This window comes from Pleurodeles waltl, chromosome 10, assembly GCF_031143425.1.
Source record: "Pleurodeles waltl isolate 20211129_DDA chromosome 10, aPleWal1.hap1.20221129, whole genome shotgun sequence".
NCBI classification, from domain to species: domain Eukaryota; kingdom Metazoa; phylum Chordata; class Amphibia; order Caudata; family Salamandridae; genus Pleurodeles; species Pleurodeles waltl.
The window spans coordinates 944,062,298-944,084,617 of record NC_090449.1 but is presented as its reverse complement, the minus strand read 5'-3'; the positions used below and the strand labels follow the sequence as shown (position 1 = coordinate 944,084,617).

Genomic DNA, 22,320 nt, shown 5'->3' with positions numbered 1-22,320 from the left:
TTATTGCAGTTTTAAAAAGGTAACAGTACTTAACTGCAATGTTTAAATAGGTTTAGACATATTTAAACATTGCCATGTTTATAAAATAATTGTGAAAAATTCTGAGGGGGCCCCAATGATTTTTATTTTTCAACTGGGGGGGGCGTGGCATTAAAAAGTTTGGAGACCTCTTAACATGAGCCTTCATTCTCCACCGTTTTAATTATCTGTCTTTCTTGATTTTCTCTGCTTCATCTTGCTTTTTATCTCTTTTCTCTTCCTCACTCTGGGGCCCTTTCTTCCTACATTCCTCCCAATCACCACAACGAATTATTCAACAAGAAATGAAGAAAGAAACATATTAAATACAATGTGAATGTTTTCTATTCCGAATGCATACATACATCACCCCTGTTGCATCCTTCGTAAGTGCCTTGTAACCTTTGAAAATACTCTGAAAAGAAAATTAACCAGCGGCAGCTAAAAATGCGGAAGAGGGTAAAAAAACGCAGCCATTTGCATAGACCAAAAAATGGTAATGTAACATCTGGCAGTGGTAGCTGACATATGTCAATTTCTGTAGCAGTCATTAGTTTCACATTAATGCGAGAGCTTCGCGTGGAACTGCAAATGCCATTTCTCATCATCGCTTTTCTTTCATTCTGATGGCAGAGCCTTGTCTGAACTGTATGCACGTTGTTTACTTGCCATTGGCACACCACCCCAGGTCAACCCCCTCCTCAGCCCCTTCCTGTGGGTCACGTAAGAGAACGAGCCTGATGAGAAATGAATTGGAAATGAGGTTTCTGCAGAACAGGTGTCCACGTGGGGTTTGTCTGCCGGGCTCCCGCGTTGTTTTCATCATCTCCTGTGCCTGCTTTATACACATCCCAAGGGCCTGGTAGAGGGTCTGAAAGCGTTTAAAATGGAGCCTTGCCACGGGGGATGCGAGCAGGTGCTTGCCACTGGACGTGAACCCTGCGATCTTTAGCTCGCATTGCAGGAAGTCGGTTCTGTTAGAAGGGAACTGTTCCATGGTGGCAATTCCTTTACAGTGATGTGCTTCAAGCTGCTTGCAATTCTTGTGGTTAAACATTGTGCATCTGCGCCATTTGCGCCCCTGAAAGTCTCGAACCGTTAAATAAAAGCAAGAACCTTTATGAAAAACCGTTATTTATTTATATGTTTGTTTGTTTGTTTGTTAGAGCGCGAACTTGGCCCAGGCGGGCTTCAAAGCGCTGTACTGATTTTTTTTTTTTTTTTGTTATGTCATGGGATAAACAAGTTAGCTAGCACTCGTACAGTTAGTAAGCTTCCTAGGCGCGTGACGATTTATTTTAGCCAAGTAAAAATGGCAAATCCCTGTTTATAGTAATACGGTTACCACTAACAAAAAAGTAAGCATTTCAAGTTTGCTAAGGAGGAGGCACTGGTGGCTGATGTGAAAAGCCATTTTGTGATTGCAAGACCTGTGTTCTCCAAAATCATAGGGCTTGCAACTGCAATATTGCTTTTACGTACTTATTAAAGACTTGTATGTAGCGAGCGAGAACGCCCTTTGACTATCTCATAATGGATCAGTGATCGCAATTAGGAAGGGGCATGTAAAGAGCATCCCCTCCTAACTGTGATTTCGTACAGCATATATCAATAGTGTGCGGCCACAATTACGTTTGCAAACCAATGATTAGTTCCTGACGCAGCATAGGAGGTGTTAACTGCTTTGCAAAGGGAAAGATGCCACTGAGGACACCTTCCTCTTTGTAAATGGTGTCAGGTGGCTTTGGAGGTTTGGCATAGGCAGTGTTTCCAGGGACCACAGTTCCTCCTCCCAACGTTTTTCCGAATGGCAAACTTAAAAAAAAAATATATATATATATATATATATATATATATATATATATATATATATATATATATATATATATAAAAACGAAGTTGTCCTCATGTGAAAGCGCACTCCCAACAGGTTAATTAAACGGGAAGAAAAAGCAAAGCCAGCAACTCACAGTGAATTTCTTTAAGCTGTTTCATTATTCCAGGCCTTTGGTTATAACATCATCTCTGGACACGTGTTTCTAGGTCAATCCTTTCTTCAGCAGAGAAAAATATAGAAGTGTTTCACCCTCGTAGGTGCAGCCAGTGCTGGAAGTGTTCCAGGCATTTCTTTCTTGTTGAAAAGACCGGCATGGCTTCAGCTTGTCTAATTGCAGGCACCTGATTAGTCTCTTTAAATACCAGTCCGCCCCAGTGGGCCTCTCAAGTGAGCAGTGCATGCTGGTTATGGTGGTCCTGCAATTTTTTAATTTTGCCCCAAGTGGGTTGCTGGAGCCAAACGAAATAATGAACCCAAATGCAAAACCTATGTAGGCGAATCCAAAGTAAAATTGACAGATTTGCTGTGAATAGCCCAACCTGATTGCTCTTATGTGACAATCCATTTTTAGTCACACAGACCTGCTTCGATGTGCAGTTGTGCTGCCTTCCCGACTGGACGGGCCGGTTAGTTATCAAAAACGAAGTTGTCCTCCTGTGAAAGCGCACTCCCAACAGGTTAATTAAACGGGAAGAAAAAGCAAAGCCAGCAACTCACAGTGAATTTCTTTCAGCTGTTTCATTATTCCAGGCCTTTGGTTATAACATCATCTCTGGACACGTGTTTCTAGGTCAATCCTTTCTTCAGCAGAGAAAAATATAGAAGTGTTTCACCCTCGTAGGTGCAGCCAGTGCTGGAAGTGTTCCAGGCATTTCTTTCTTGTTGAAAAGACCGGCATGGCTTCAGCTTGTCTAATTGCAGGCACCTGATTAGTCTCTTTAAATACCAGTCCGCCCCAGTGGGCCTCTCAAGTGAGCAGTGCATGCTGGTTATGGTGGTCCTGCAATTTTTTAATTTTGCCCCAAGTGGGTTGCTGGAGCCAAACGAAATAATGAACCCAAATGCAAAACCTATGTAGGCGAATCCAAAGTAAAATTGACAGATTTGCTGTGAATAGCCCAACCTGATTGCTCTTATGTGACAATCCATTTTTAGTCACACAGACCTGCTTCGATGTGCAGTGGTGCTGCCTTCCCGACTGGACGGGCCGGTTAGTTATCAAAAACGAAGTTGTCCTCATGTGAAAGCGCACTCCCAACAGGTTAATTAAACGGGAAGAAAAAGCAAAGCCAGCAACTCACAGTGAATTTCTTTAAGCTGTTTCATTATTCCAGGCCTTTGGTTATAACATCATCTCTGGACACGTGTTTCTAGGTCAATCCTTTCTTCAGCAGAGAAAAATATAGAAGTGTTTCACCCTCGTAGGTGCAGCCAGTGCTGGAAGTGTTCCAGGCATTTCTTTCTTGTTGAAAAGACCGGCATGGCTTCAGCTTGTCTAATTGCAGGCACCTGATTAGTCTCTTTAAATACCAGTCCGCCCCAGTGGGCCTCTCAAGTGAGCAGTGCATGCTGGTTATGGTGGTCCTGCAATTTTTTAATTTTGCCCCAAGTGGGTTGCTGGAGCCAAACGAAATAATGAACCCAAATGCAAAACCTATGTAGGCGAATCCAAAGTAAAATTGACAGATTTGCTGTGAATAGCCCATCCTGATTGCTCTTATGTGACAATCCATTTAGAGTATATATATATGTATAATTTATTTATTTTTAAGAAAAAGGTAGCACTAGGTCCTAAGGAACACGGGCTGGTTGGGAACGCAAGTACAGGGATTGTGGTCTGATGTTCCCTGCAGACCATCAAGCCTGTGCTTGTAGCCACCCCCTGCAAGTGGACATTTTCCTGTGTGATCTATCAGTACCTAGGTTGCATTGTAAAACCAGAGGCAGGTCGCAGAAAGGTGATGCACAATTTGCGTGTACTTTTGGCGACTTGTCTCTTAGTACGTCTGGTTCTAAGTGAGTAAAACATTTCATTTCTCTTCCTAGTAAGTATAAAATTATAGGTAGACATGAGTAAGCATATATAAGTAGGGATGCAGTGACAGCAAGATTGCCTAATATCTTGTATATAGTCCATATGTGGACTGTAACTGGAAAATTAATTAAGAAGTTTGGGTGAAAGCAAAGTACAGTTGTTTCTACACATTGAGTTAGAAACTTGCAGGATGCATGAAGCGACGGACATCTTAAAGATTTCGGGGGCCCTGGGTCAAACGGATTTTGGGGGCCTCTGTCCAGAACAGCTTTGAATTTATGATCCAATTTTAGCTCTTTCATGTACTCTTTGACCTGGTCATTGACAGTGCACAGGCACCCTCATCCAAATTCAAAATTTGTTTACATCTAATATTCAGGGATATAGATGTGTTTTCACTATTATAACACAGCCGTAACTCAATAATAATAATCAAATAGTCTCTGTGATGCCCCCCGATTTGTCATATGTGATATTGTGTTTTGATCTAAAAGAATTTTCTTATGGATTGTGCATGAAAATACAAATTTCTCTGCAAAATGTCTACCATAAACTCTCACACATCACCCACATTAAAAATAAAGGAAACAGGTTTTTAAATAATATGTTTAAGAATTATTCAAGGTCATCAAGGGAACACTCTTTGCAGAACAGAGCTGGCTCTATCAGGTGACCTCCTGAAAGGCTGGGGCCCTGGTCCAGAGCCCACTTTGCCCATTCTTTAAAACTTTCCTGCATGAAACAATGTAATAAATAACGTAGGTATGATTTATCAAAGGGTTTTTCATATTCTGTGCTTATGGGAAAATGTACTAATACATTTGGGTCTTTGTTGAGAAACTAACAAGCAGTAGGACAAAGATGTAGGTTAGCATGGTGGTAGAAGATTTAAAAATAAGTAGGTTGGCGCAAGCTAATTGAGTTAACATAATATTTATGTAAAACTATACATGCATGTATAAGTTTGTATAAATGGAAACAACATGGGAACTGGGAGAGCAAGCATAAGGATCCAGTCATGGTGTGGAGAGAGGAGGGTCACAGGGCATAACACAGCTGTGTAACCACCAGTTCAAACAGAAGAACTGTTGCTCAATAAACTTATTTTATCTCTTTCTCTTTAAAGAATATGAAGAGGATGAGGAGTTGGCAGACCCCAAGAGTGAACACGACTTACAGATGGAAGATGAAGAACGGAAACAGGAAGTCAAAGAAGGTACGAAAAAGATAGGCTTGATGAATATGTTGTTTAGAGCTATTAAAAGAACATTACAAAAACACGTTTTTTTGTTTGGAATTGTGGGGCAGTGGCATTTTTTTGCATTGGTGTTTGGAGGGAATTTACGCCCTGGTTTTGTTTTTCCTTGGCCTACACTGCCAGAGTCTCTTAGCTAGATTTCTGATCTCATCCATCACCTCAGCCATTTGGCGAATGCAGGGGGCAGCAGGAAGTCCACACTCTGTTACAAAGGGAAGCCATTTTTTTCTTCTGTCAACTCATTGTAGACTTCTACATGGTATTGTTAGTGTTGAATGATAGTTCTACAATAAACGTTGCAGTATTTCCCTCCAGTGTCAGCAGAATAAATTACCTTTGTTGATATACACGAAGTGGCATAAAGTTAGAATACATCAGCCTGTGCTAAGGGTCAAGCATTTTACCTCCAGGGTTTAAGACAATAGTGTAGAATAGGTGACCCATAGATCCCAGTGTTTTTCACTTGGCCATTCAGACTAAGATCAACAGTTCAATTAACTTGTCCAAATTCAATTTATCATTAGTAGCCCAAAATTTCATGCAGTTCTGTAGGAGAGCATAACCTACTTCTCAATGCATCTCAAAATGGAATGCTTCAAACGTGCACAGTAGTTAAGATCCTTAAAGTCTGCTTGTGGTGCCTTTACCTCTATTAATTCAATGTAGTCTTTTCTAGATCAGAGGGCTTTCTCACTTAGTTCCTTTTTGAAGATCAGAGGACTTACGCATGCAGTTCCTTTTTTTTTTGCATTCCTAAATGGCTTCCATGATTCAAATTAAGAAGCAATAGCTGTCTACTTTCCTATTGTTGTGAAACTCTAAGGAAATGGTGGGTGACTGAAAGCATGTTTTTCTACTATTTGATGAATCTGATGTGGTGTGAGTATGCTGGTAAAGGACATGTAAATTGACGTCCTGCCTTAAATAAGTCTCATCTTATTATGTTACAAACCTCTTTCCTTCCTCTTTGCATGCCAATTGTAAGTTTGGCACCAACTAGTACTTCTTCACAAGATTTGTTGCCAATTTTGGGTGTTTCGGGGAGAATCTACAATTGAACGTGGGTGGTATGTATCACAAAGGATCCTATTACACGGCGTTGCAGAATGACCAACCTAATGTATTTTATTTAGGCAAGTCGCTATTTGCAACCCCCAGTGATTAGATTTAAACACATGAACGGTGGGTGGCCGGAAGAAACAACAGACCTCTGTCCCTTTGTTTGCATTCACAAAAGGGAAACATTTTTTTGAACCAGCCCATGATTTTTAAAGTAACTGGTGCTGTTTAAGAAAGAAAAAAAAAAGTTTCCCGTTTGGGGAAAAATCAGAGCAAGCAGGGAGAGGAGTCCAACACTATTCACAATGTCTAGAAGGTGTCTCTTTCAGACACCTTCTCATTTTTTAATCAGTTACAACTGTAAGTAACTTGTCAATGGTTTGAGACTCGGCTTGGGCGGAGTTTGAGGAGTTCCGCTGCACGCATCTCTGCGAAGTGACCAAAAAACTCCGCCACACTATGCAGAGTTCCGTAAAGCCGTGGCATGTGTTAGTTCACGCTGTTCGCCCTGATTTTTAGTGTCAGATGTTTGTTACATGCTGTAAAATCAGTGCAAACGGTACCACGCTCAGCGCACGAGGGCACTGCTTCTTTAATGCTGCTGAAGTAGATTTTCTACTCGAGCGGCAGCTTCCTCAATGAGAACAGGAGGTTTCTCAATGCGAGAAGTTGAGACCATCCGCCATCATCCGCGACCGCCCACGTTGAGACATCTCACCGGGAGGTGGTCTGGAGGAAGATTTTCCTTGCTCATGCTCACCAATTTAATGTTGGAGAGCACGAGTGAGGAAAAAACTCTGTTATGCTGAGTTTTTGGGAACTCCGCGCCCCAGGCGGAGCTCGGAGTGGAAAAAACTCAGCAAAGTCAGTGAACGGAGCAGAGTTCACCACCCAGCCCTATTTGAGACCACAATTGCAGCTGCAAAACCTGTCAACATGCCATTGTGACTTGCAAATATGAGGGAACACCTCTTTCCTTCCCCCGTACTTCTGTGATTTAGAATGGATCACAAGCCCACATTGTGAGTCGGAAATGCTTTTCCAACTGCAAAACATGTATAGTACATACAAAAGCCATTTTGTGGTCATATTTCCACTATGAGCACTTGCAAATGCTAAACGTCTTTGAATATCTGGCCTTCTGTTTCTTTCTTGGATTGACATTTCACCAGGGATGTGACATCTTCAGTTAAGTTTTTCCACATGTTGAGACTGTGATGTGGATGTAAATCCATGGAGGTTTGAATGAAGACTATGGCTTTACTACCAGGCAGGTGACAAAATGAAGCAAATGACCAGTTATGTCATTACAGTCTGACATGCAAGTGAAGCATTGGGAGCTAAGCAAACTGCTGGGCAGAAGCATCAACGTGGTCACGTTTTAAATCCAGCTACAGGATAAAGCCCTTAGATCCTTTCTTTGTGGGTTTGTATTGTACCCAGATATCTGGCTGCACTCTAATCTCTGCATTACCAAAACTCCACACTGAATAAGACCTCCAAAAGGAGTTTCTGATTCTGAGTGGAATTTCTATGTCTCGTGCCCTCATAAGATAAAGTATTTCTGCATCAGAGATAGAATGGGTTGGACTTTATTTGGCCTTGCCATCCTACCATGTAAACAAGATTTTCTTGGACAGTGGCTAATCCATTGGAGTGTACCCTCAGCAGACTCCTACCACCAGTAGAGGAGATCTCTATTTACCATAGGGTCTTCTGTAATGGACAACAAATTTGGAATATAATTTCCTCTACAATGAGTCCACAGATTTATTGAGTGTGCATTAGGTGTACCAGAATGGAGACTATGGTCACAGAGGTAACTGTATTCATAAGAGGCACACTTCCCTTGCGTGTCTCTTGGCATCGGTCATGCAAAATACAGCTAGCCTTGCTGTTGGAAGAAGAGGAATTTTATGTCTCTCCTCAATGACATCAAGTAATCCGATTGTGGGTGGAGTGCATTCCAGCAAGTCAGATACTGGACAAAAAAGGCCCTCTAGATATTTATTTAAAGATCGGCTTGTCCACCCATAACTGATGTGCTTCAAAACTCCCTAAAATAGAGCTTTTGGTAAATATCTTCCTGAAATAGACCACTGCATTATCATCAACCACAGAGATTATGTTAACTGGTGCACCTCCCAGGGAAATGTTGTCAGATAGGCTGTTTTGCTGTCCTCCTTTATCAAAGTTTAAAACCTGGTTATCCTGAAGTACCACAAATGATCTATGACAGATCAAATCTCAACTTGTGTGACCACAGATTTTTTAATTTATAACATTTAAGCTCCTGTTTCCCAAAATGTTCAGGCCCTTCTGGCAAGTGTAATCTCTATTCTTGACTTTCCAAACGGTGGTCACATACAAGTATATAGCCATGGCATACTTGAAATACATACAACTTAAAAACATGTAGTGCATGCCATTTGTGACCCTCAGTCATGAGACTAGGTATCCGTAGCACAGACAACTCTACTCAGTTTATTGGTAATGGAGGATATTCAATTGAATTTACTTTGTCTTGCTTACAAGGCACTATGGGACCTATAACTTTCTCTAGTGCCATTTGTAAAGATAATCTACTGTCTAGATATCTGGGATCTGTGAATCTATTTCTATGTATTGTTTAAAACATCAGAGGAGCCAAATGGGCTAACCTCTCCTTTTCAGAGACCATGCTAAAACTGGGGATGTGCTTCCAATGCCATTGAACATGCTAAGCACCCTAATATCTTTAAAGGCAAGATGAAGAGCCTTTGTTTCAGCAAACTTATATATATATATTTTTTTTCTTTGATCTTCATTTTTTTCTGCTTAATACCAATGATTGTCCCAGGGCCAGAATACTGCTTTGTGTTTGTTGGGACTGGAGTGTTACCAACTGCCTGGTTAGGACTGCATCACATCACAAGTACCTCTTCCTGCTCACCAGGTGGACCGGCGAAGGCACGTTTCTGTGTGCTGCCCATGTGCCTAAGCCAGGCGACATAATGAGACTTTTTGAGGCTGCGCGTACACCATATTTAGGGTGATGCCTCATCTATATTCACAATACTATTGCTGGCCCTATAGGAGGGCAGTTAGGCAGCTGGGAAAGTCACAACATTGATCCAGACACTGACCTCAATGATACTCAATTATGTTCTGATATTTGTAGTGTGTAGTTCCATTGTGTAATAAAGTACTTTCTTTCTTGAAAAGATAAGCCCTGGGCTAATCATTCTATTGTTTTTGTGATTGATTGTGGAGCTCTGAGGTTGAGCACCATCACACTGCCTCCCTGAGAAGCCTGTGAATGTTCACCATCGCCGCCACTTACAGTCAAGTGTGGAATGTGTTGTTCTTAGCCAATTTCACAGATGGACTACAGGATATTGGAGGCAAGCTACACCCCACAGTTGAGGCCCAGACACCCATGCTTGCCCTGTGAACTCTCAAATGTGATCTCACTGTGCTCTTTCAAAGTTAGAGCACTTACAAACGTAGGAAACAAAATATAGTATGAAGAGAAGCGGTAAACCACAACTGCAGCTGAACGTATGATAGGGTGGTAGAGGAACTAAGGAAAACTGCATCCACTACTCATTCCACTCCTCAACTGTTTCCTCCCATCTTAACACTTTCACATGTATCACAAGATCCCCCTATCACTTGTCTTTGTGATATAAACAGTCTAGCCACTGAAGTTATGGAGGTATCTCATAACAAGTGTGTGTTGAGCCTTAGTTTAAATGCTGTACACGCCATTTTTTTGACATCTGCTTACTATTTTGATGGTACGTTCTCCTTGGCTTGGCATATTTACAACAAAAGTCCAATGAAGTTTCAGGAAATGTACTCCTCCTTACATCTCACTGCTGTCCTTTCTCTACATTCTGTATATGACACTCTTGTTTTACAAACTAAAGAACTCTATTGTTACTTGGTTACATTTTAGGATTACTGCAGGAGAGTCATCCTTTCCTCTTACTCATCTTCTCACTTCTTCACCTTAGCCCTGGTTTGTGCTTTTAAATCTGATATCGAATGTGGTGTTTTCCTGTCCCTCAAATGTGACAAGCCTACTAAGGCACCCTCGGATTGTTTTTCATCTGCTCTGGTTCCAATACTTGTGAGCTTCTCTTTTAATTACCATTTTGTTTACCCGGTGAGATTTTGCCTCATTTTCTCATCCAGAAATGGTACTTTTTTTTTTGGAATGATCTTAACCCTGGCTGTTCTAACAGTTTCAGCCTTCACATCACCTCACATTCTCACCTAACCTTCCCGAAGAAAGAGAGTGGTTTTTTTTACAAAAGAAAGACATTTCATGTACCCGATATTAAAGACAGCGATTACAAAAACACAAAATATATATCACAATTTGTTCATCTTTGTATATGTCATATATACAGTTGATTTATTGAGAAACTTCTTAGTACCACAGATCCTTATTGCATAACACTGTTCTAGACCTGCAGTGGTAATTTCTTCCAGACAAATGACAAGTGTTGCACGCCTTCCCAGTTGTAAAATCTTGTGCGATAAGGGTCCTTGCAAGCAGCACTATAAATATCATTTCACCTTTGACCCTTCGCAAGGACAATCACGTTCGATGGTAACTCTAATAAATTTGTTCTTGTGATCATTTTAATTATATATGCCAAACACGACTTAGAAAATGAAAAGTGGCTCTTCAATATTCTTTCAAATGGAGGTATAGCCACAACACTATTCCAGCTCCCATAATCATTTTTTCAACTTTTGCAGAGTCTTGTGTTATTGCCACATGCTGTGAAATTGCATCCATTGTATGTTTGTTAAGCATATATGCATATATGCATTCACCAATGAACTATATCCCAGTCTCTAAGGTTCATTCCAATATTTACCTCAGTTTTTAGACAACATGAATTTCAGAAGTTCAATCCTAAAATTCAGTAGCAAGCAACATAAATGAGTAATCCTGTGGGGGCATCTTTATGTTTACGTATTTTACTTACCTCCTTTTGAGTTTGATTAAATACATCCACATTCAAAGCTCTCAAACAATAGAAACATTGCATTTTTTCTTTTTTTAAAGACATTGATTGCAGCGTTCCTTCTACTTGCAGTGCTTGGAATTTCTCCATCAATCAAAAAATTGCCAGTCTTACTATAGCCCAGGCCCTTCCATTTGGAAACCCTTGACATGATTCAATGCAGGCAATACTGTATTCGACTTGGAGAATGTTAACACATTATACTGGACACTTCTAGGGCTTTCTGATTTGGAGAGTAGTGGCTTGAACGTGCAGTACCCCACGTTAATTGCATAATTCTAACAATATAATTATCGAAACTGGATATATCAAATTTACAATTCAGCCAAGATGCAATTGTAATGATACAAATGAAAATTAAACAATGGCCTATCCCCTTTCCCAATGGTAAGCACAGATGATTTAGTCCAATGCTTGATTTGTGGCCACCCTGTGAACAAAGACAAATAGGCCCAGATTTACTAATATTTCACACAACGCAGTATCAAAGTGTGCTGCCTTGTGTTGCATAAAAGCAAAACACAGGGCTGTGATTTATCTACAAACACTGGTCTGCTTTTAGTGTCATTACCTAAGCTGTCACACTAACACACTGCCTTGTGTGACCCACAGCCTTGTACCTTGGCTCAGAGTTGAGTGTGAGCTAGAAGCAGAACTTTTCATCTCAAGTTCCTAAGCATAGACAATCAGAGAACGTTCCGACGCACTGGATGTCTGCTGTGCACTGCAGCACACTTGCAATGCATCGGTATCCAGAAGGAAGCAACATGTTCCACCTTTTTGCTCCTGCTTCACGCAGTCACTCGTTTTGGATGAAATGCCCAATCTGGCTACCTTAATAGATTCCACTTAGCCATGGACGTCAATTCACCGACATTCCAAGAGTAGCAAAAGTGATGTCACATGCCCTTTGACCTCCATTTTCACTCGAAAACATACATTTACACACAGATTCACAAGTAGTACTCTCTTTCACATAAACACACTCTTACCTGCAAGCACACATACATTTTAAATCATGTTTTACTCACCACAGCTGCCATGGCATATTCCAGCTCATTGTACTCTATTTTTATCACACTAATAGTAAATAAGGAGGAGCTGCCACTGTGCTCTTGGCACCTAAATGTGCCACCTCTGAATCCAGGGGCCCCAAGGTCAGTGCCAGGGGTAGCAAAGGGCAAGCGAGGTTCGCATCTGCGACCCCAAAATGACTCCATGCACTTTGTGTCAATATTTATGGGTGTTTGCACTGCTGAGCCATCGGGTAATTGTCTCTTGATGAGAGTTGCCACAAAAACAAATTTTCGTGCTGAGAAAAAGTCACCTTTCCAGCATAAAACACCTTTTGCACTGGATAGTATATCTCAGCTGCCATTTAGTGACACATTTCATTGCATTAGCCCCCTGCAAAGATTTAGTGAATCTGGGCCCTATTCTTCAAAAAAAGAACTTGAGAGATAACTATGCCCGTATTGGAAAGCAAAAAGAGAAAATGGAAGATTAGACATTCTGATATGTTTCCTCGTGCTACCAGTAAAAGAAGCAATATGTGCCGTCACTGGAACAGGTTCCTCATTTTCTACACAAAGGGTGGGGAGGGGGTGCTCAATACTGGTAGTAGTGTGTTGGTGTAGGCATGACGTAATAACATGTCAATCTCTTTGTCCCCCATTTTTTGGTAATCTATATACCGCTGTTTACAGGTTAGACGTCTCTGTTTTTAAAGATATTACAACATCTCCTGCATGGTGCTTAGTGCATGACATTTCTGGAGTTGTGGAAATTAAACCTAGGGATATTTAAGCATGGACAGTGAGGATTTGTTCTAAACAGTATAAAGTGAATAGGCAACAGTAGACAACTCTGTCAAATATTTGTACAGAACCTACCAATTATTTACTAACACTTCCCCTCAAAAACCCCCATTCAGTGAAGTCAATAAGCCAATCTACTGGGACAGATAATTAATTCTCTTTAAAATAGCTGACAAAAACTTTTAATGAATACAAGTTAGTAGTATTTTCTGTATCGGACAGTATGATAGTTGCTGATGTTGTTCCCTATTAAAAGAGTCTATTGACTCCACAGCAAATTGCTGATTGGTTTGTAAACATCAGTAGGCCTAAATCCATTTTGATCTATTTTATTCAGATCTACGGCTCAGGAAATATTATTAGAAAAATAGAAAGGACTTTGTCAATGGTTTTCAGTACGTGGTTCTCATCTTTATTTGGCTGATTTGCAGGCCACTATTCCTGTATTAGATGAAAAATGATGCTTCTTCATTGCCCTTCAGTAGCCAAATGAAAAATTGTAAAATGGAAAATGAAGGTAGCACCAAAATATTTATAAAAGATTGGAGGATGCATATCCTCTCCCATAGCTGCGTTAGTGGAGATTTGGAATAGGTCTACTCTAATTTGCAAATAGCACACCATTCACGGTTAAAAATATATGATCTAATTACATGTGACTCTCATATCGCCCCAAAACGTTTACATTTTCAACAAGCAATTTTTTGTAATATTTCAGAATGAATTACCAAACTCAATCTGACTTGAGACCACCACCTTTCTAATACGAGCTTTAATGGGATTGATTTCATCTTTCTTACTCAAGCAAATTGTTGCCCTGTTTTCCCCTTTTTCCTACACCGGATGAGCAAGGGCCTAGTTCCACGGAGAAAATGCAAACCAAACATCAAATATTGTCCCTTTAATATGTAGTGTTCGGAGTATTTAGCTCTTCTTGTGAAACGTATGCTAATTATTCGAGATAGCTGTATGCTCTACTCTGGATGCGCACGAGTCATCCTTTGGCATCAAAACATTAAGTACAGGAAACTGTATTGTAATGTTTACGTAAGTGATTTATTGACAAGACTTGTGGATTGAGTTTGTGCTATGTATCACCAGGCTCACATCCACTTTATAGCTGATCAGTGGTGCCTTTTCCATGTTTTTTCGGGTGTTGGATTTTTAGTAGTATCTTTTCTTAGGAATTACATGTAGTTGATGGCCTCTTCAATATTTATTCTTGCTTCCAAAGAGGATTAAGATCCTAAAGCGGTCCCAGATCATCTTCAGATCGATCCTCACAAAACGTACCGCAATCTCCAAATATTAGCCAATACTTAAAATCTGTTATCCTGTCCATCGTTTCAGCCTTTTTTTGTTTCCCACCCTAGCCTAGTTTTCTATTACTGACCCAACCAACACAAATTAACACTTCACACCAACACCTTCAGCAACTGCTCATGCATCTGGATGCTTGCTGGCACCGAGGCAAAATCGAACACACATAAAAACAATATGCAATAAAGAGCTATGATTACAAGGAAATAAATCCATTTCAACACGTACATAAAACCGATCATCACCCAACATCATAAAATCGCAACCTGAATGCCACTCATTTGATTAATACTTTAAATCTCAGTCTTTTCTCTCTCCTAATTCTTATCCCCAAAACTAGTTATCCTGTGGAAATCCACCTTACCTGATGGACAGGTCTTTTGAAACAGTTTTCAGGAGTTGTTTCCTCCTTAGTTCTTCACTCATAACCCCCTCTTTGGTACAGCTTCTTCTTGGTGCTGTTTCAGTTGTTTTATTTTCTCCATGAATTATTCTCAACCAATGCAACATTGTGCATTCCCCACACTACTTAATCTTCAAGTCCATAGTTTGAATTCAGGTGACATCAGAAGGGGTAGAATACTCAGCCATGAGGCACAGTGCCAGGTGCGGACCGTACATCACCTTTTTACCTCTGTTTTCAACTTCAGGATGCAGATCTCTTTTCGGCTGTCAGCATGATGAAAATCCTTCTGTGGTAAAATGGAGGGAAAAGTAAAAAGATGATAAAACCTGGAAAGAAATATGAGAACTATAGCATGAATTAAAAGTATGTGAATTATATTTTAATATAAAAAGGTTTTTTTAAATTAAAAAATGTTATTACAGTATTTAAAAATACATTTTTCAATATTTTATTTTTATAGAATTTATTTATTATTAAATGAAGTGTATTTATATGTTTCACTAGTTTAAATAATTTAATTCAATATAACATAGTTCCTATGGACTTTTTAAGTTTCTACCTTTGATTTATAGTTTGGCGGACACTGTACTCTGTAAATTTATAAAAAGATCCCCACCGGGAATCAATATTGGGACAGTTTTATTTTATAGATGATTGTATATGTCTTTTGTTTGTCTCCCTTTTATTGTATTTTACTTGATGTTGATTTTTTGTTATTGATGTTTTAATACTTATGTGTTTGTTTCATCATTATATGATCTGGGATCTTGTTTGGAATTGTATTAAATATTTATCTTTGATTCCTTTGATTTTGAGCTGATCAATAGAGAGATTCATTGTTTGTGTGAGTGAGTTGTGACTGGATTAGTCTTCCCGGTGGGGATCTTTTTATAAATTTACTGTGTTACGGTCCCCTGTTCTCCCCCCCCCCGGTATTTTGGATACAGGAGGGTCCCCTCTCTATTTTTGTAGCTAGACACTGTACTCTGCCACAAAAGTGATGGAGCACCCTATACACTAAACCCTCTGTCCACCTGCTCTATTTTGAGTCGAGTAGGCCAACCGTTTTGAGACACTGGTGACCCCACTGACTTGACCAGCAGAAAACTTACTCTGATGGTGGGCGGAGTAGGGGCCATTGGAAAAAGGGAATCATACCACTGGCCCCATTTTAAGTGGACCATCTGATGTCCTTTTTTTAAGGTGACAAACAGCAAAAAAAAGATGGACCAGGTTCCCAAATTGCATTTTCCGATACGTTAGTAGTACTATAGAAGTAATATTTACCACATCATGCAGTTCAGAAACATATGAGTACAAATCTCCACCGCTCATCTTTTCCATGAGAAGCCCCTCATACATGTAAATGTAGGAGGAACTAGAGAGAGTAAACGTAATCAGAGCTGGAAGAAGTCCAGCAACACAAGTGGCCAACCACTGGTATTGCAATTCCGTCCCATAGAAAATAGTGGGGGCAGGAACTTAAAATTGAATCCCACTCTAAAAATATAAATAAATATAATTTAGTGTTAAAAATAGTAAGAAATAAAACAATTATTGGTTTATTATAAAATATGTTAATAATCTTTTAACTTTTATACATTAATATAACTTTAAAAAAAAAATAAGTTAAAGTTAATTCTATACATAGCTTAAATACTTTTTACTACATAATAAATAACTCTGATTGTTCTATTTTAGGTGGGATTTTTGATTTAATTCTTAAGAATACTAATTTTCTTAAAATTTAGTATGTTCAAAGTGATTAAATATGCATTTCAAAATTAAGTCAGTAATGTTATAGCATTGTTTCCTTAAGTTTTCACATTCCAACTAAATATTTGAAATACATTAATATTAATATTTAATTATAAGTATTTCTAGTCATTTTTTCAACTTTCGAAAGTTTAAATATGTTCCTTATATTTTACCATGACTGTATGATGGAGCCACGCATGATTTTAGCATGCATGCCATTACAACGCGGGCAACACAACGAACACGTTGTTACCACGTGTTCCTTTACTATGCAAGTCATTATAACGACCCACCTTAGGGAAGTGCTGGACTTTTGAACAGTATGATTTACTATTCCAAATCCAGTCAACACAACAGTAGGGAAGGTGTTGGACTTAACATCCAACACCAGTCCAACAACGCTTTCCCTAAAGCAAGTCATTGTAAGGCCATGGTTTAACCAGTTACTGCTGGGCACAAACAGGGGGAGTTCGGATTCTTCGACAGCTGGTTGGTGGGGTCAATGTCCATTCTCTCAATGTTAGTCTTGCAGTGACTCAGTTGGTGTCAAAGAGTTCAAACCTGGTGCATCAGGAGCATTGGTGGAGTCCGCTGCAAAGATTTCCAGTGAGGCATTACGACTCCATGATGGCCAATCCCATGAAGATTGGGAAGACAGGTGTGATGTTTGGATACCTTCCTCTGAATCTCTGGTGCTTCCTGGTGCCTTGTTGGTGGAGCAGCTTCCAGGCCACCTCTCGTTTAGGGATTCCCTTAAGACCCTTTTTATGGGTTGTCATTGGACCACATGGACTGTGCTTGGCTGTGTGTGGGCCATCTGCTGGTGTATTCAGGCTCTCCGACAGGAGCCGCAGCCAAGTCATTTGTGCAACTGCAGGGTTGGATGATACCTGGTCGGTGTGCTTGCCAGCAAGAACCAGGTGCGGATGGGCTCTCGGATAGCCTCTGGACAATTGGTCTCCCGTGTTGCCAGGAGTGCCTTGGTGGTCTCTTTATGTTTGAGAGGTAAGGCTTCACCCTCGTGATGAGATGCTCCTTCGCTGAATTGAGTGATGCATGTGTCAATGATTTTGTTTGCCATTAGATGGCCTGGATGACTGATGGTGATGTCGTGCTGGAGTGAGGGTGACTGCAGGGACTTTGCAGCCACGTGACTCGTCGCTTAGTAAGTGCAGTCTTTTTTTGTTTGGCATGTGCAGTGACAGGTGACTGGATGTCGCATTGTGAAGCGTGGGGCAGATTACGTGGTTTGCGCATGCAGTGCGCTTACATTCAGTATTCCCACTGGTTTGTCTCCAATGACGTCATTGCATCCTGGTGGCTAGCTTGTGTTAATAGGTGCACTGTCAGGTAGTGGTATGTGTCCTCCATCTCTTCACCCTGTGATCTTTCACTCTTGCACATCAGTGGATGCCAGGTCTTTCAGTGTGATCGACCTGTCACATGATTTTCTTTTCTCTCACTTTCCTACCTTGTTTGCGGTGTTGAATTGTGCCACGCTCTCGTCATGTTTGCTGTGGTGTGATGTGGCATCCAGCCACATGTCTCATGTGTTCTCTGCACATGCTTCGAGGAGGCATCAGGCTACGTGAAGCTAGTTCTCTTTGCATGTACCTCTCGTCGGTCCTGTCCTATCTATAGGACTGTGAGTCTGCTCCTTTTTGTGTTGCGGTGGTGGCAGCTTGCCACTTGGGGTGTGTGATTCTCCTCTTGCCTATTATGGGTCACTTACAACTCCATCTCGAGGCAGTGTGGGGGAGGACACTCCTTGAACAGTCTATGGCCCATTGAGGGGCAGTGAGAGCGGGTCACTTCCTTTCCACAACCTCTTCGCACAAGGGTGCAGTGCTTGCACCTCAAGGTTGAGCTGTCACAGCAGTCAGTCCTGCCTTGGTTCATGCGGGGTAAACAGCCACCAGGTGTGCTGCAGACGCACACTATACCATGCAGAAGAAAGTTCAGAGTGCACCCAGTAGAACACAGTATTGGTCGGAAATGGTGCTGGCCGCAAGCCTGCAGCATAAAAGGGGGAAATTCACCCACCTTCAGGTAGGGACATACAGGGTCCATTGTCTTCAAAATGCTTTCTGATGGGCAGTGCACACGTGCACAGTCACTCTTCTTTTCTTGAGTGCAGTTGGCTCTTGCATGCTGGCTATTCTGGCACCTCATGGAGCACCCACTGAAGTGGCTAGGTGTAGGAGGGGGCGGATGGTGGAGGCACACCACACCTCACAGGCTTATACTCAACTTTCTGGGGGTGATAAATGGGCTGAGACTGTCTAGGTGCTGACTGTTGTGAGGGGCTACCGCTCCGATCTTATGGTGGCCGCTGCAGGTGAACAGATGGCAGGCAGGTGAACAGCTACCATCTTCTCACCCACTCAGGCGCTGCAGGTGTGGAGAGGGACACTCCGTGTTGGCACAGCAAGGCAGCTGATGTTTTCCTGTGTTCACACCATTGGTGGGGGAGGGTGAATCAAAGTAGGAGATCCCTCTCTGCGCTGTGCTGGGGTACACTCTTTGCTTGCCGGCTAGTGCTACTGGGCTGTTGCGGGAGGCAGGCGGTCTCTTTTCCTTCCGGCTTACTGCTGCAGGTGCAGTCTTCTCCCACTGCTCAGACAGCTTACTTCATTAGTACTTCAGATCCTTCTGCGAGCTCCAGTGGGCCGCCTCATACATTGCTGGTGCACTGCACTAGCTCACTGCAGTTTTAATGATGGCCCTCTCTCACCTTGAGGGGCTAGGGTGTAGTGCTGTTTGCTCTTGACCGCACTGGCCACCTTACGGAGTCTCACTGCAGACGGGAAGCAGCATGTGCAGTGAGGTGCTGGAGGGTCTCTGATTCCCCCTTGCGCACAGGCAGTCATGGCCATGCCTATAGTTTCTCCTCCACCTTCACGGCAGTTGGCAGCAGGGCAGCACAACATGTGGGGTCAGACCCCTGGTCGCCACTGTTGTGTCGTGGGCCCTGGGCCCAGATGCTGGACAAATGAAGACACAGACACAGATTGTAACCATACTCAATTAGCCACAATCACGTGCACTCAGGCACCTGACTGGTGATGCCTCTGGTTAATATGTGTGAGGTGGGTGTTAAGGCCAGCCATCTAGAGTGGCTGTGCAGTAAACACTAGAACATGTCCAGCAGGACACTACATACACAATGCAATGCAGAAAAAAAAAACTTTCTGTGTTGCATTAAATGGAGGGAGCAGAAATGTGCCATATCTTATATGATATAGCACATTTCTTATGTCTCATAGGTCTGCAGCACTTGTGACTGTCTAGTGCCAATCCAGGCACCCTTGCGCCATGGTGTAAGAGTGCCATAATAAGAGCAGGATTGTTTTTCAGCTGGAAGGGACACCTTCCTTCAAAAAAACTACTTGAAAGGCATTTTCCTCCTTGCATGTGTACTGCAGAATGCAGTACACTTGGAAAGAGGAAATATCTAGAAGAAATAAAGATATTTCTCCTTATTACGCCAAGGTTGGGGAGGAATATCAATCTGGGATTGTGTCAGAAACCATAGGTTGGATGCCTGGGATGCCCATACTCCACCTATGGAATGCCTCCCTGCCACAAAGTAAAGCAAAGCATCAAAATGTGCTGCCTTGCATTGCTTTGGATTTATTAAATCATGTAGGGTCACACAAGATGGCTTCACATGGCTTAGTAAACCCCACTGAAGGGCTTGCTTTGTCCTTGTGATGACTTGCATCATGTAAGGACAACACAAGCCCTTTGTAATCTGCTCCAAATTGGCCCACAAAGAACAGGAGCTATGCCTATTTAGCAGGAGAGTGGTAAGCATGTGGTATATTGGTGGTAGTACATTTTGGAGCACACTGTCACAAATATATTATTAAAACATGGTGTGAGAGTGTACTGTCATTTACAGAAATCACCTTTTCTATCAAAATTGTTGCAAAATTTGCACAGAAGTGCAGTATTACTGATAAAACTGTAAAGCTCCCAAATGATCATGTTTGTGGAACGCAGGTTTCAGCGAATATGTCACGTGCATTACCAAGTGTTTTGATCCTAATAAAATCTTTCCATCACACTTTAGAATTACAAAAAATGTGTTTTGTTTCAGTTTCCTAACTACTGATATCCAAACATTCATACTTTTTATTTTAGCTTTTTATTTTTTGTGTGCTAGAAAATATTTGCATCCTACAGTATTTCCGTTCACATTCCCTGTAAGCCTGCAAGATTGTCACATTTTGCATGTTACAAAATACTCTTACTTTACAGTCAGAGAAAAGTAAACACCGATCCCCATTTTAAGAGTAAGCAGCAATGTGTCTGAAGACATAGCCTGATAATTGACATCTGTCTTTGAAGACAAAATAAAAGCAAAATTTAAAGGCATTTTTATTGCTCATTCACCTTCTGAACTCCAGATTGGTTACTTTGAGGTGCTGCAGCATCAATATCTCCCCACCACAACTTCCAGCACATACGCAAAGGGGCTACCTCAGCAGGCAATTCAATACATGAATGTGTTATTAGTCTGGTAAACTCACTGTGCTGTATCCACATCATGCCTGTGCTGCTAGTTCCTCCACTGACCAACAGATATTGTCTGAAATGAAATTGAAACAATGTTAAATGTCTTTCTGTGTAAAGACCCCAGCACGGCCTCCTGACACTACTTTACGTCCTCTACGTTGTCTAACAGGGAGCTCAGTGTTGTCTGGATGTACAGCATGGACATCATTTAGGGGCCACCAGGGGTCGCAGCTGTGACCTCTGGTGCATCACTTGTGACCCCTGAAACTGCCTTTGCGACCGCTGGCCTCAGAGGTGCCAAAATCAGTGCCAGGAACACAGGGGCAGCTCCTCCTAATGGGCAACGGTTGAGGCTCGACTTTCCTGGTTTTCAGTCAATGTTTTTTCTTGCACAATATTATTCTCTATTAGAGTAATAAAAAACGGAGTACAATTAACTGGAATATGACATTATCTGGCAGCCAAGGTGAGTAAGAATGCCTTTAAATGTATGCTGTATGTGTGCTTGCGGGTGACAGTGTGTTTATGTGAGTGGGTGTGAATGTTTTTGTGTGTAAGCATGTGGGTGTTTGTGTCAAAGTAAAGGTTAAATGGCGTGTGATGTCACTTCCGTTACCCCTGGCATTTTGATGAATTGACACCCATTATGTACAAATCCTTGACATCATTTCCTATTATGATTTCCATAGTGTAGAACTCTCCGTAAACTTTTGAATTGATTTTTTATACCTCATGTTGGATTCTTTTAGTCTTTCTGAGGATGGAAGCAGTTAGCAGATGGACGTTAAAACTTCAGGAATGGGGGGGGTACTTATGTCATCAGTATGGCTTGCAATTAAATAAAATTGACAAGTAAAATGAGTCCAAAATTGATTTGTAGTGATTTTGTTCTAGAATATCAGCTTGTATACATTTATTTGTACAAAATGAGATTGCGCCAGCACAGTGTAAAGAAAAACACTTCAGTATCTTAAAGTAACACATAGTAAGCTCATGTTTTACAATCAAACCCATTTCCTAAGGAATCTAAGGTCAGATGTACGAAGCCTTTTGCATGTCGCAAACTGCAAAAAACGCAGTTTGCGGCATGCAAAAGGCCGAACGCGATGCTCATCCCCAAATTGCTAGTCGGTACTGACTCGCAATTTGGGGATGCGACTCGCAAATAGGAAGGGGTGTTCCCTTCCTATTTGCGACCGCATTCCCATTCAGAGTTGCTTTGTGACCGCGAATGCAGTCGCAAACCAACTCGCAGTTACCACCAGTG

The 22,320-nt window shown here is 41.4% G+C and overlaps 1 protein-coding gene across 4 annotated transcripts in view; it reads left to right on the top strand.

Moving 5' to 3' along the window:
- DYNC1I1 (dynein cytoplasmic 1 intermediate chain 1) overlaps positions 1–22,320 on the top strand; it is a 1,447,115-nt gene that overhangs the window by 744,458 nt on the left and 680,337 nt on the right. For all 4 annotated transcript variants that reach the window (XM_069211741.1, XM_069211739.1, XM_069211740.1 and 1 more), the window contains one exon: positions 5,017–5,106. In XM_069211741.1, coding sequence (XP_069067842.1) covers positions 5,017–5,106 — 90 coding nt within the window. The remainder of the gene's footprint in view (positions 1–5,016; positions 5,107–22,320) is intronic.